The sequence below is a fragment of the Falco rusticolus genome, chromosome 9, assembly GCF_015220075.1.
Source record: "Falco rusticolus isolate bFalRus1 chromosome 9, bFalRus1.pri, whole genome shotgun sequence".
In the NCBI taxonomy this organism is placed as follows: Eukaryota; Metazoa; Chordata; class Aves; order Falconiformes; family Falconidae; genus Falco; species Falco rusticolus.
Window position 1 is genome coordinate 32,505,358 of NC_051195.1, and position 13,697 is coordinate 32,519,054.

At 41.6% G+C, this 13,697-nt stretch overlaps 1 protein-coding gene across 4 annotated transcripts in view; it reads right to left on the reverse strand.

Annotated features, from left to right (window-relative positions):
* The window catches only part of SORCS1 (sortilin related VPS10 domain containing receptor 1), a 304,516-nt gene that overhangs the window by 209,930 nt on the left and 80,889 nt on the right, over positions 1-13,697 (reverse strand). For all 4 annotated transcript variants that reach the window (XM_037400891.1, XM_037400890.1, XM_037400889.1 and 1 more), the window contains exon 2: positions 1,663-1,730. In XM_037400891.1, coding sequence (XP_037256788.1) covers positions 1,663-1,730 — 68 coding nt within the window. The remainder of the gene's footprint in view (positions 1-1,662; positions 1,731-13,697) is intronic.

A 13,697-nucleotide genomic window follows, 5' to 3' on the forward strand; every position in this document is an offset into this window, starting at 1 on the left:
AGCGTGCCTATTTTCAGTCTTAAAATAGTATTTCCCCACAAGCCTGCATTGCATAACAGGAGTAAAGTAGCTCTTCAGCACTGTCAGTAATGGGGAAGGAGGTGCCTCCGCATGCTGAAATGCCATATCTTCCCCAATGACTGATGAAACAGGGATGAATATTTCTCAGGATTAAATGACTGAGGGTAGCAATAGGAAATAAAAAAAATCATATTTATGAATATTCTTTCTCAAAACCATTGAGAAATGAAACAATCTAGCCCAAAGCCCCCGCAGAAAAGCACTGTCAAAGCCACAGTCCTGAAAGTCTCTTTACTATGGTGTGCACACCATAGTACAGACAAAGATAGTAGAGAAAATAGGTTCATATTTGATCTCAAGCCACAGCAGCAACATATACAAAATGGAAAGATCTGATTACTCCCCTCCCCCCCAGCAGTACGACAAACCATTTATCCAATCCCACACAACACTAATAATTTTGAGTGTTCCTGTTGCTGTTCAGAACAAATCTTAAAAGTTTTCCATTTCTTTAGGTTTTGGGGTTTAGATTGGGGTTGGTCGTTGGGTTTTTGTTGTTTGTTTTTTTTTCTTTTTGATTTATTTCTTCAAGCCAGTGGGTATAGCATTAGCCTGTGCTCAGAATATAGTTCATGTCAAATCCCTCCTCTGTCATCCTCTTAAAACCCTGCTCAGTTCCTTGAGCAGAAAGTTTATTTGTTCTACTTCCAACCCAAAAGTCTTCCTTGGAAACAAAAAAAAAACCTTTCCTAAACAAGTTTATCAAAACAAGTTCATCCTAACAAGAAGTGTTAGTTTTCTTGCATTCCAAATTAACATTCTTGCATACCCAAAGTTTTGTTGCATCAAGATGGTAGCCTGTCCACCTTCATCAATGACCTGCATACAAAACTCCTAGACTTCCAACCAAAGTTTCACAGCTGGGACCACAAGAAAACCTCCCTTTCATGTATTACACCTCATGAAAGTACCACTAGGGACACATGAAGCAAACACCCCTCAGATCATCTTTTCAGAGATAAAAAAACAGGCACCATCTGCCCTCATTGAATCCAGATAACAGCCTTAAGAAATAGACCATGGACAGCTCTTTCCTTTGGTTCACAGAATGCATGATATGCTTTGAAATCGTAAAAGTATCAAGGCATCCCCTATAAATCAGTCTAGCAGTCAACATCACACAAGTGGAAATCAATTACCCGGTTCTAATATTACCAGTTCTGAATAAACAGACATTGAATATTTGCTCATAGGTATTCACCCAGTCTTAGTAGGACTGACTTTTCATAAGGATCATTTGGGCAGTAGACAGCCATAAGATCCTTCATTACAAACAAGGACTTAAGGCTGTTGAGTTCTCCTAAAAATAAACCCACTGGCTGATTTGATTCTGAATAAGATGGGACAAGAGGAAATCAAATGATAGCACATCCATGAACTATGTTATCCAGCTGAAACAAGACAATCAGTCTTCAGCCTCTTTGTCCTTGAGTATGAAAGAATAGAAGCGAGACACGGAGGGTTTAGCTACAAACCTTCCAGCACATTTTAAAAAAATCCAATTAAATTCAATAAAAGAATTGTATCAGGCTCTTCCTATTTAAGTAAGGTGGCAATTATTAACTTAATTTCTCTCCATACCTCCAAAGAGAGCTCTCTGTGATGCTTCCCAGGTTGTAGTCATACAGCTTTGTCAGAATTAGAATCACCTGAAGGCAAAAGAAGAAATCATGGTTAGTCTCAAACAATTACAATCTCATAGAACTGAAATGACCCCAGGGAGGAGTTAGGATTACTTTAATGGGTGCTTAACATAATTGAATGAATTGTTAAAAGCATTTGCCTAAACTGACATGGGAAGTATTTGCAGAAATATGTGTTAAGCCAATTGGACCTCTTCTTGCTCAGCTCCTCTGCATAATGTCACCAACAGGTTCTTCCCTTAACCCCAGGAGGCAGACTGCAGTGGGAAGAAGCTGACATACTAGACAATGTTTCAGGATACAAGATGAGATCTGCTGTATGCAGTAGAAATGGTGATTACTTTTTGCTCTGTTTCACAAGCACTGAAACTGCTGATCTTTTTAACAGTTGTGATGCACAGATAACCCACTGGCCTGTCTCCAGTCAAACTCTTTTTGGTTGCAGCAGATGATATAACACAAGCAAATGATCACCAGTTTTGGCCTAGGAGACTCAGACTGGACATCAGGGGTAAAAAATATCCATAAGGAAAACTGGGATGGGGTACCCAGAACATCTGTAAAGCCCCCATCCTTGGAGGTTTTAAAGACCTGGCTATACAAAGTCATGGCTGATCTGATCTATAGCTGGTGATAACCCTGCTTTGAGTAAGAGGCTGAACTAGGGACTTCCAAACGTCTCTAACAATCAACACTTCCTATGTCAGTGAAAATTTTAGATTTAGCCAGAATGCAAGTGTTTCCAGGTTTAGGAATTTAGGTTTTATTAGCCCTTTTGATAAACAGCTTTTCCCTCCTGACAAAACAGACACTTAAAAAATAAAAATATCTTATCGCGGAGAGGAAAGCAATTTTAGCAAAAAGAATTTCCAGCTAAACATTTCAGCCTGCTCTTTTGTTAATGTCTTAAAAAAATAATTTCTCACTTTCAAGATGATGAGCTCTTTTAACAAGACCTACATTTGGGAACATAAACTATAGACCATTACTATTGCTACTAATTTATTTTGCATTTCTCCCTGCCAGGTCACTGCATATTTTATCCTCCTCTCTAGACCATTAAAACCACAGTAAATTAAAAAGGCACAACATTTATCTGACAAACCCCCTGATCTATAGACCTCTTATTATTTTCAGCCCAGTTTCCTAAGAAACAAGGCTCACAGATACACATCCCCATGCTCCCTTGATAACATCACCAACTTCAACCAATTTGGCAGAGAAGCAAAGGACTAGAGGAAATTCTGTCCCCGTGCGAGATGGCACCAGCATGGCAGAGGAATAGCTACCTGGTTGCTTGCACTGGGGGAGAGGAACAGACCTCACCACTGCCATTTCCAAAGCCCAAAGCCATCCTACCTCTTACCCAACTATAGCCCCGAACCAGCCACACCAGGAACTGCCTCTTTCCAATATGCTCAACATGTCAGACAGAACAGAAAAAGTGTGGTAATGTGGGAGCCGAAGGTATAAGTGAGCACATAGCTACTGCAATAGAGAAAGGTATCAGGGACAAAACACACACATCTGACAGGCATCTGTTTCTGCAGCACAACTTGTTAAATCACTCGCAGCATGTAGAGAGGCTGCCCAGAGCATTTCCTATCTGCATGAACACAGGTCACATGCAGGTGATGGGGAAGACAGGAGGGGCAGCTGAAAAAACAGTTGTTTACCAGGGCTGGCCATCACCAAACTCTCTCCAGGAGAAAAGCAGCCTCCCTTATTAGTTACTGCCATTTTAATCTTCCAGCTCCCACTATGCCCACTTACTGCTTTACATCCAAAATGACAACCTCCTTCTGCTATCCATAAATAACTGGCTGCGAACTCAAGCTACTGAAATTCAAACTCCATCAGGCGGAAGACAAGGCTGGGGGGAGACGCTCCAGCTTCGTACTTCAGTGACATAGCACAAGTGGCTCCATGAAGAAGCCAGGACTGTGGAGGAGCAGGGCTGCCGGCAGCCTGGCCTGCTCCCCCGCCAGCGTGGGGCAGGCCCCACTGCGAGGCCCTGTCTTGTGGGGGAGCCACCGGCCTGCACTGCCCCTTGCCCTGAGGTGCATGGTCATGGCAATGCAGAGGGCAGCCCTGGGGCTCCCTGAGCAGACCAGGGCCTTGCCCCAAGCCCCCTACGCAGAGCCCAGCCCAGCCCTGAACTCCTGGATGACCCCCAGCCTGTCCTTGGGTCCCAATTTCTGCAGGGGATCATTCACATTGTGCCCCACCAGCCCTGACCCATGGCCCCACAGCAGCAAGCCACCCCTGGCCCCTCTAGGTGCCCTGACCACCAACCCCAGACCCACCATGTCCTCCAGCAACACCCACCTTGTGGCAGCTGGGGACTGACTTACAGTGATCCCAACCCTCTGAGCACCACATTTCTTGGAAACAGCCCCACAGCAACTCCCGCCTTTGCCCAGGACCCAGAGGACAACATGCATCCCCTGCTACCACGAGGGCACTTCACATGACAGCCCTGTCCCCCCAGCTCTGCTTCCCAGGGCACCCTGACATGGACACACACACCCCTCGCTCCCCAAAACACACAACCCCACTGCTGCCCAGGGGGTGCTTCCCTCTAGTCCAGAGGGTCCCTCTTTGAAGAGGCAGCCATCGTGTGAAGCGCCAGCCGCCTGCTGAGGCATCAGATGGCAGAGCTGCAGCAGACACATATGCTACACAAAGGTTTGTGTGAATTAAGGCTTTATAAGTGCTAAATTGCAATCTCCACCCTCCCAGGAATGCTTATCGGTCACTGCAGGGCAGCTGTCTGCTCCAGATACAGAACCTTGTCACTGTCATCCCTCACAGCACCCTTTGAATGGGTCTATAAATCCCCTACTTAACAAATAAATAAAAATTGGGGGAGGGAAGGAATATGAACGGGTGTGTGCATAAAGTCTTTCTAAATAAGAACTTTCCTGACAAAATGTAGCAGTAAGCTCAATGAGGTTCGGCACTAGCCTGCACGGAGACCTGCTTGGAGATGTCATGTGGGAGTTGCACAAACCCCTGGCTTCGAGCCTCCCTTGAATCTGCAAAGCAGCTGGACAGTTGCTTATATCTTTTTCCAAGCCTTGTTGTCTTCTCTTGGCCCTCTTCTCCTCTGCTTGCCAGAGGAAACAGAGATGTAACCAGCTAATGAATGTTTCCCCTAATGAATATTTTGACATCTGGCAGTTTTAGAAGCAGACCTGAAGATAGCAGGAATAGAAACTGGAATGACTAAATAGGAAAAACAGTGGGGTTCCCCCCCGCCCCCCGCAAATTCTTTGCCACTGTCTGATACAGTCTTAGGGAAGTTCATACAAAATCAAGAAACAATTTCCCCTTTTGTAAAACCCAAGAATTAGTATTCCATAAAATTAGCCTGATTCTAAGATTAGCAGTGTGTGATTACTGGTGCTAAATAGACTGAGAATTATTTTCCACAAATTACTCAGATTTCTACCCTTTATTGGAAACTGAACAAAATCTCAAAACTTCCATGAAAGAACACTCCATTGAGAATTTTAATCTCCTCACTTGAGAAAAAAATTGTAATTGACATCCCCAAAAGAATATGAAATGACAAAAATTTAGAAGTCCCAATAGGAGAATCAAAATATTTCACTTCCAGAGCTGAAATGTCTCTTTTGTACTTTTTTATTCCTCCAGAAATTTCAGTAAAATCCACATGATCTTAAGAGTGCTGTAGTTCTCTTGGAACTGAGCGGAGGGGGGGACCCAGCTACCTCTCATCATACTTCTATTTGATACAGCTCTAACAATCCTTCTGCAGCGGCATCCCTTGGCCCATCCAAATACACGTTAGTTGCAGAATAGCTACATCTAGAACCCTAAATAATATTGCTATAACCCGGCTTCTTAGTAAATTTAGCATAAAATCTTAGCATTTAACATCCTTGAGATAATATTTGTATTTGACACCACACTGTGGCAGACATATGCACCAGTTTGTTGGGCAATAGCTTAGGATATCCTCACCAAGCAGAGATATCTATTTCCAAAACGCTTTCCTACAGGAAGTTTTCTTGCTTTTGTAGACCTGTATCAGCTGTTGAATATCTTTAAGCCTTCCTCTAGTTTCAGGAGTCTCCTTGTGTCATTTACTGTCATTCAAATACTAGCAATAGATCTGCTCAAACATATATGTGCAAAAACAACAAGTCATTGGGCAGAAAATTATGTTATTTCTGCCCTGCAGTTCAGTATTCCCTTTCCCCCCTTGTAATCATATTTGAATAACCTACGCAAGGCCATGATTTTGGTTATATTTACTTTTTCAGAAAACATATTTCTCCTTTGCTGTTCTCATTTCTTTGCTATTTAGCCTGCAAAGGTTAGTTCATGTTTAAGATTGTTTCTTTTCCTTCCCTTCCCTCCCTCCCCGGGGCTGTCACTATGTAGTACTGAGGAACCTAATGAACAGAGACATGCATATTACATTGTTCTAAATGTCAGAATAGGGGCTGCAAAGAAGCACAGTAATGAAATGAAAAATATTGTCTCGCCTTTTTTTATTTCTTCCTTTGTTTTTGTTTTGCGGGCCTGTGTTTTTCTCCCTTCTTTACCACTTACCAATCAATGCAAGCTAACAAGAGCAAGAAGAAAAGAACAAACAAACCAGAGATACAATGAAAAGGAGCTGAAAATCCAGTCATGCTGGCTCTGCTGTGAATACAGATAACCCGTTCTATCGCATAGAAAGGCAAGGCTTCAAAAAGCCTGTTCTTCATTAGGATCAGCAGTTGAAGTGGGTTATTCTGCCACAGCAGGCAGGAAAGAAGAGAGACAAAACTTCATCACTTCTGCATTGATAGCTCAGAACAAAAGCAGGTTCACCACATCCCCAGTGAGTGCACTAACCATGAGGTATACCACTAAAAATGTGAGAGTTACTTATACAAAGTGGAAAAGTCCCAGCAGGCAAGAAATGGACAGAAGGCTTGTTGCATTAGCACCCACCTGGGAAAAGATACTTAAACCTGGTGCACCTGTCTCCCAAAGGAAACCAGTTCCCAGCAGCTATGCTAGGAAGGACAGGACATTTGCATTGTGGACACCATTATGTTCTTCTTCAAACAAAAACAGCATTTTCAAGGAAAATGCACTTTATTAATCAGTCCTGATCTGTGATTGCTTTTTAAGACTTGGGATGTGAAGGCCCATCTACATGTTTCAAGATGCAAATCAGTGGCTGGACAGAAGAGACTGCCCTGCCCCCAGGGCTCTGTTTAGGCCCTAGGAGGCACTCTGCTATCTTGGAAAAATTTCTAGAGTAAGCATGGTCAATTTTTTTCCCAGACCAACCTTGGCTTACATTCAGCTGGTCCATGCTGCCTGATCACACCCTTCCTTGCGCTTCTGACCCAGGTTTAGTACTGACTTACATCTTTGTCTTGACATCGTTTGTTTTCAACTGGTCTACAACTGCATCGAGCAAGGCTCACGCAGGGTATTGGCCAAAGTTCATCCTCTACTGCAGTGCTAGTTCCAAATGTAATGCAAGGATTACCTTTAACCGAACTGTTCTCCCTGGCAAAACGTATTTAGTCTCAGTAAACAGTGCTGAACTAGCTGGCCAGGAAGGTAGCGAACTGAAGCCTGCACACTGCTGCTGATCAGGTTCATAACACCTTGGGAAGGAAGCAGCAGGATACACTCCAGCTGTGTAACTCTGCTGCTGCTACTGCGCGTCCAGAAAGCAAGCCAGCCAGCCACACCAACCGATCTTCTGCCACAGCTACACAGAAACCAGTACCTGAGACAGCTAATGGCACGCTAGGTCAGGGATCTGTAACCCTTCACCCTGCTCCTAACAACTGCAAATTTATTCCTAGGAACCCTACATGAACCCTATGTTAAAACATGTCCATACCTACTCAAGCTGGGCTAAACAATAACATGGACAGGAACAATCGTATTTGAGGCTTCATCACCATTATTAAAGACTCACTATGCAAAGCGGTCTGTGATAATCCAACTCAATGTCATTTACACCAACAGTGCTCTCACCTGGGATACATTTTATCATCTGTATTCTCACCACCACCCCCAGCACAACAGGGTACTAAATTTAAACAACTTTTATAGCTCTATGGTGATAGAGACTTTTCAGACAGGAAAACACAATCATATTTTTAAAGGTGTTCACTATAACTTCTTGGGCTCTGATCTTTACAATGTTACCCCTAGACTGACCTAAAACTGTGCCAGAAAGATTTTCCCTACAGGATTCAAATGCTGATTTCAAAATCACAACAAGCCTTTGTTTATAAACACAAAAGCAGCACTGCTGTTTTAATGTTTTCAGACTTCCATGCTTTACATGCATGTTTGCATCTGTTTCAGTCAAAACTGCAGCTGTCCACAGAACTAAAAAAACATTTAATCAATAGCCCGCTTTCTTGACTTGCACACCACCAGCTCTCAGCATTAATTGTGTACAGACTGCTCCTTACTCATCATATTGTGGCAATCATTTGAAAGTGGTGCAAATGGTATATTTGATAAAATATTTCTAACACCTGACTGCAAACCACTTACAACAGCTTTCTGAACCAGTCTGAGAATTAGTTTCTTCTATAGACTGCTAGTGCCGTGACCAGATAGCTCTTTTTGACCACTGAAGTCCCAGAAAGAAAAAAGGAAAGTTTCCCCCCGCCACTCAACAAAAGCCTTCAGGATGCTGTTATCCTGACTTCTTATCCAGTGCCACAGATTTTTCTGTCTCAAGCCAGTCTTAGGAGCATATTAAATTCTGTAACAGGATAGCTGAGATGGGTCTTCATGAATTCCAACACTAGCCCTGTATTAGAACTAATAACCTGACAGAAAGCTTCGAATTTCAGTCGTGTGCCAGCCACACGCTCCACACTGATCTTCAGGCTGTGCCACAGTCTGAGAAAAGAGCTTCCTTCTCCTGTGGTGCTCTCCACCCATGCAAGGTGCATGCAACATAGCTTCTGCGACTCAAAACACTGCATGTGCAGTTTAGTTGCTCTGTTGTTACAAGCTGCAAATATCTAGGCATAGGGACTGGCTCTCACAGGCACAGAACACAAGGAGTCCTTCAATATAACAAAATACTGTTAATAAGGAATTGTAATACATATAGCGATGTAAAAAATGGTAATGGTGTAACTATCCTTTACAAGGCTCTCCTGATGAAACTGTCACACCACCTTCTAATTAGGAAGAGAGAAACAAATATCCAGCCACAATCAAGACAGTTTTAAGTACACCTCAATGTGCAGTGATCCATGAATCCCTCATTAAACTCTAGAGATCCTTTCCATCGCCCACTTAGCAGGAACATAAGTCAATAACAAAGAAGCACTAAATTAAGTTTTCACAAGCTTGTTGGTCTTCTATAATACAGCAAGAAGCTAAAAGACTTGAAGCTTTCTTACGCATTGTATGTTAATAAAACCATGTTTCTCAGGCTAAACTGCAATGGTTGAGAGTATGCGCCGTTCAATCAAAGACTAGAAATAACTGGATAACACCTGTCTGTTTCCTTCTTCATCTCTACCTTCCTAATACAGCACAGAACTTTAGGACTGGAGGAAAAAAAACCCAAACAAACAAACAAACAAAAAAAAAAACCCAAGGAACACAACCAGAACACAGGAATATTCTCAATGAGCTGTTTGGTGAGGCAGCTATGTGAGGAAATGTCTTCGAATAGATTCACAAATAAGTCTGAATAATTCATGATTGAGAATTTTACAGGCTGCTCATGAATAAAAAAGACAGACTCAAGAGAACTCATTATTTGGGGCAAATTACTTGTACAAATCTTGTTCTTTGTATTATTATTATTATTTAGCAATTTTATTCCAGGCAGCAAGTATGGGGGTCTCTAACAACTATACAAGTACCAAGAATGATGGAGACACTGTGATTTGCTTTCCACCTGGACTGCAGATCAACAGGCTTCCTTATATAAAATACATTAGCAGGCAAAGGAAGAGATGAAAAATGTGGTGATAGAGACGGCCACATGGTTACACAACTGGAATACCAGCTCCCCATTTACCAGTGCCTTCATTATAAAAGATCCATAAAGTAAAAATCCCTTCACTTTTCTGCATCATCCAATGGAGAGAAAAAAGATCCGATATTGCCCACTATCCCATCTGTGACAGGAGGCAATAGCAGTTTAGAGAGAAAGCATTAAAAATCGTCTATGAAGAGGGTGATTCCTCCCCTTATTAACTGTCAGCAATCAGATCACACTTCCTAACTCAAAAATTATGAATATTTTTCCAAATAATAAAAGAATCAGAGAAAGCAAGTAAGGATGATCAAAGATATGGAATGGTCTGGCTTTTAGTGAGAAATTACACCAGCCCTCAATCCAAGAAAGAGACAACAAAGGAGATAAGACATCTGTAAAGTCACGAGTGTCCTGACTTGATTATTCACTGTTTTTCAGTACACAAGACCCAACACAACAAATAGAACTGGGACGTTCAAAATACTACATATATATGAGTAGGATCAGTTCAAGGGGAAATAGGAGAAGTTCAGGGAAGAAATGTGCACTGAGATCAATTAAATAAAAGTATTTCTAGTACAATGTTTGTTCAAATTTTCCCAGGCATGCAATTTTAGCCACTGTTGGAGAGGAAATATGGCCACGTATGACAATTCTTTTGCTCTTATAGCTACTATAGGTAGCTTTAGCCCTCGTGTATTTGTCTAAATCTCCTTATAGTTATTTGTATTTTTGGCATGTATAAAAACCACCTGTAGGCATGAAATCAAATGTTTCCAAACATGGATACTAGTATTTCCTTCCTTAGTCTTGTAAAGCATCTTGTTCTGTAGAGCAAGATGTATGGCAGTTTGTATTATACTCAGCTTACAGGGGTCCCTGGCACAGTGACAACTTTTAAAGGAGACAACAATATGAATTATAATAAAGAGAGGCAAAATGAGGCATCTGTCTCCTTCAAATCTTTTAAAGATAGTTCCATTCTTCATGCTTGTCATCAAGATGAAACAGAAATTTGTTACAGTCTAAAAAGAATTTAAAATACTACCACCACCAAAGTAGAGAGAAGGAAATTTTGTTTCTGTAATAGCTAAAGCCCAAAGGTCAACACACTGAGTTACTGCTTCTCCTGGCTTCTACGGGGACCCAAGCCTAGGTCTACCACATTCCAGAAAAATGCCTTAGCCACTGACAGCCTGAATAACATAAAAAGGGGAATTAACTCTCTGCTTTGAACCCTTTTTCCAACATTGAAATCCATTTTCACAAATTCCCCTTTCATTCAATGAGAATCTATTTTATGGAAATATTTCTGAGCAGCTCCACACACAATTAATGAACTAAAACCCCCACAAAACCCAATAAATTAAAAGGAGTAAAAGGACATTTCAGGGAGTAAATTACTGTAGGGAAAAAAAGCAAAGATAATCAGATTCCAAATTAAATGTAATAGTAGAGTTTCTTCCAGTGGCAGAAGTAGGCAGGAAAGAGGGGAAAGAGGACAAAAATAAGCAAAAAAACTGCCTGTCATCTTGAAATGTTTTAATACAAAGGCAAATGTTTAAGAAAGAGACAAGGTTTCATTTCAGAAGACAGAAGTTGGTATAGAGAGAATCGATTACACACTATAATTGCATTGATGCTTAAAAGCCATTAGCATGAGGGCTCTGTTCGTGTTTCAAGAGGGAAATGCAGTCTTCTGTTTATCCAATTCACTGAATACCCACATAAATCTTCGGGGGATTATTTCAGAATTAAGACCAGGGAGGCTGAAGCCCTAAACTACTTGGAAGGAAATTTCTTCTCTTACTCCTTATTATATTTACTGTCAATCAGCAGTTCTTGCTTAAACACACAGTGATATAGAGTGAACACCCAGAAAGGGTGAAAGGGTGAACTGGAGAAAAGCACTAAGCTGTTCTGTGCCTGGCCTGCTCTCCGGCTTGCTATTGAAACAGTCAAGAGACATTCCAGAGTCTCAGGGCTTTGCCCAGGGACAAAGTTTTTAAGTGCTGAGAAGCCATTTCTGAAGCAAATTTGGAAAGCCTCCGCATCTACAATTAAAAACTTATTTCTGAAGTTTCTCAGACACCTGATCTTACATGCAAACTAGTGCTCCAGCATAGCCACCGGCAGCTAAGCGAGAGCAGCATACAGCCAAGAGGGAGCATGCAAGAAGAGACTTTATGAAAACATGTCACTCGGCCATTAGGATCCTACTTTGCAAGCTATATTTATGGTGGCACCCTCCTGGTTATGGTGCAAAAGTTTCCGAAGGATTTAGAAATACCCATAAACTCTAGTCCAGTCATCTAAGCCTCCACTTGGAACACAATTCACCCAACTGCCTGAAGAAAGAATGAAGAGAAAAAATATCACAAAATGCAACAAAGCTGAGAAAGGCTGAAACTAGGGGTCTTTCCCTGGGAAAGGAACTATGTCCTGGGGGAAGACTGGGGGTAGGTGGATACACACAACCGAAAAAAACTGGGATTCACGTGGTATATGCAATACCCATATTGCTTATCCTGGAGCTCACTACAGAATATAAAAATGAAAAATTAGCATGCAATGAATAATTTATTTAGCAGTTTACTGTTGTTTAAACAAATCACTTTCATCAAAGCAATGTGTATTCAAGCAATAAATCACCGTTTAGCACTCTGTCACAAGCAAAAGATACCACTTGACAGAATTATTGAGTGATGTTGCATGGCCACCAGGCAACTACAACAGAGATAAGGATGTTGTCCTTGAATAATAGACTGCCTCCCTCTCACCCCAGGGAAGAAATTGAATCTTTCAAGTAAAACTTTCATCCTGGGGCAGCAGGGGTAGTAAAACTTATGACCATAAGTGCCTTTCGTCTTTAGGTCCCAGAAGTGCCCTGAAAACATTAATTGATCACTCCCAACAGCTCTGTGATGTAGGTTGGTTTTATTACACACATCAAGCATGCAGAGTTTGAGCGTTTGTTACGGAAGGCAAGGAGGGAATACTTACTCTGATGAACTCTTGGGTCTTCATTCTTTAAATCATTCTTCCCTGTCCTTTAATGCATGGAGAGATGGACTTCATAAGGTCCTGACCTGCTCTAACTTTAAATCACAGCTTCCACTCTGGCTAGCTCTAACACAACATGAGTCAAATTCAAGCTTTCCATCTCCTTCTCTATAATGCTACTGTATTTTTGCATCAACACAGATGGGAACATAGACCTTTTCAACTGATCTTTAGTTGATGATGACTGACACTACACTAACAGACACAAGGTATGTTTCCCAGAAACTGAGAAAACAAACAAGCTTGGCGCAAAGATTATTTTTATTCAGCACAGTCTTTTGTTGCCCTGTGCTGGGGACATCTGTTCTTCCAAATACTGGGTCTCCTGAAAACAGTCTCCTAGCACTCCCTACACATCTTACACCAACAAATAACAATAAAATGCATCACTCCACAGACAAACATGGTAGGTCTTATCTTATGGCAACCCTTTGTTAATGGAGTTAAATTAGAAATTAATATGGTTCAGGCCTAGGATTCAGAAAGGGCTTATGAGCTCTCTGGCTGCCAACACTAATGCGGTCACTTGTTACCCCTCAATAGTGCTAAGAAGAAAACATGCAAAATCAAGTCCTTGTGTTCTCAGCTTCTCCCAGATCAGCAGAAATCTCAGGGCCAAATTCAGCACAACACTTACTTTAGTTTGTGTGTTAATCACATGAACAACAAAACAAAGTAAGCACTTGGTTTGCCACGAACAAATGAGACAAACCATCCATTCAGCTTGCACTCACTGGTCACCACAGCCAAGGAAGTGGGAGGAATAGAAACATAGGTGTTTCTAGCATCTATGAACAGAATCACCACCTACTCTACAAAAAGACAGGGCAGAATGTATGGACAACTAACCTTAACTAATTGGATGTCTTTATTACTGAAAATTAGATGACATCAAAACTCCA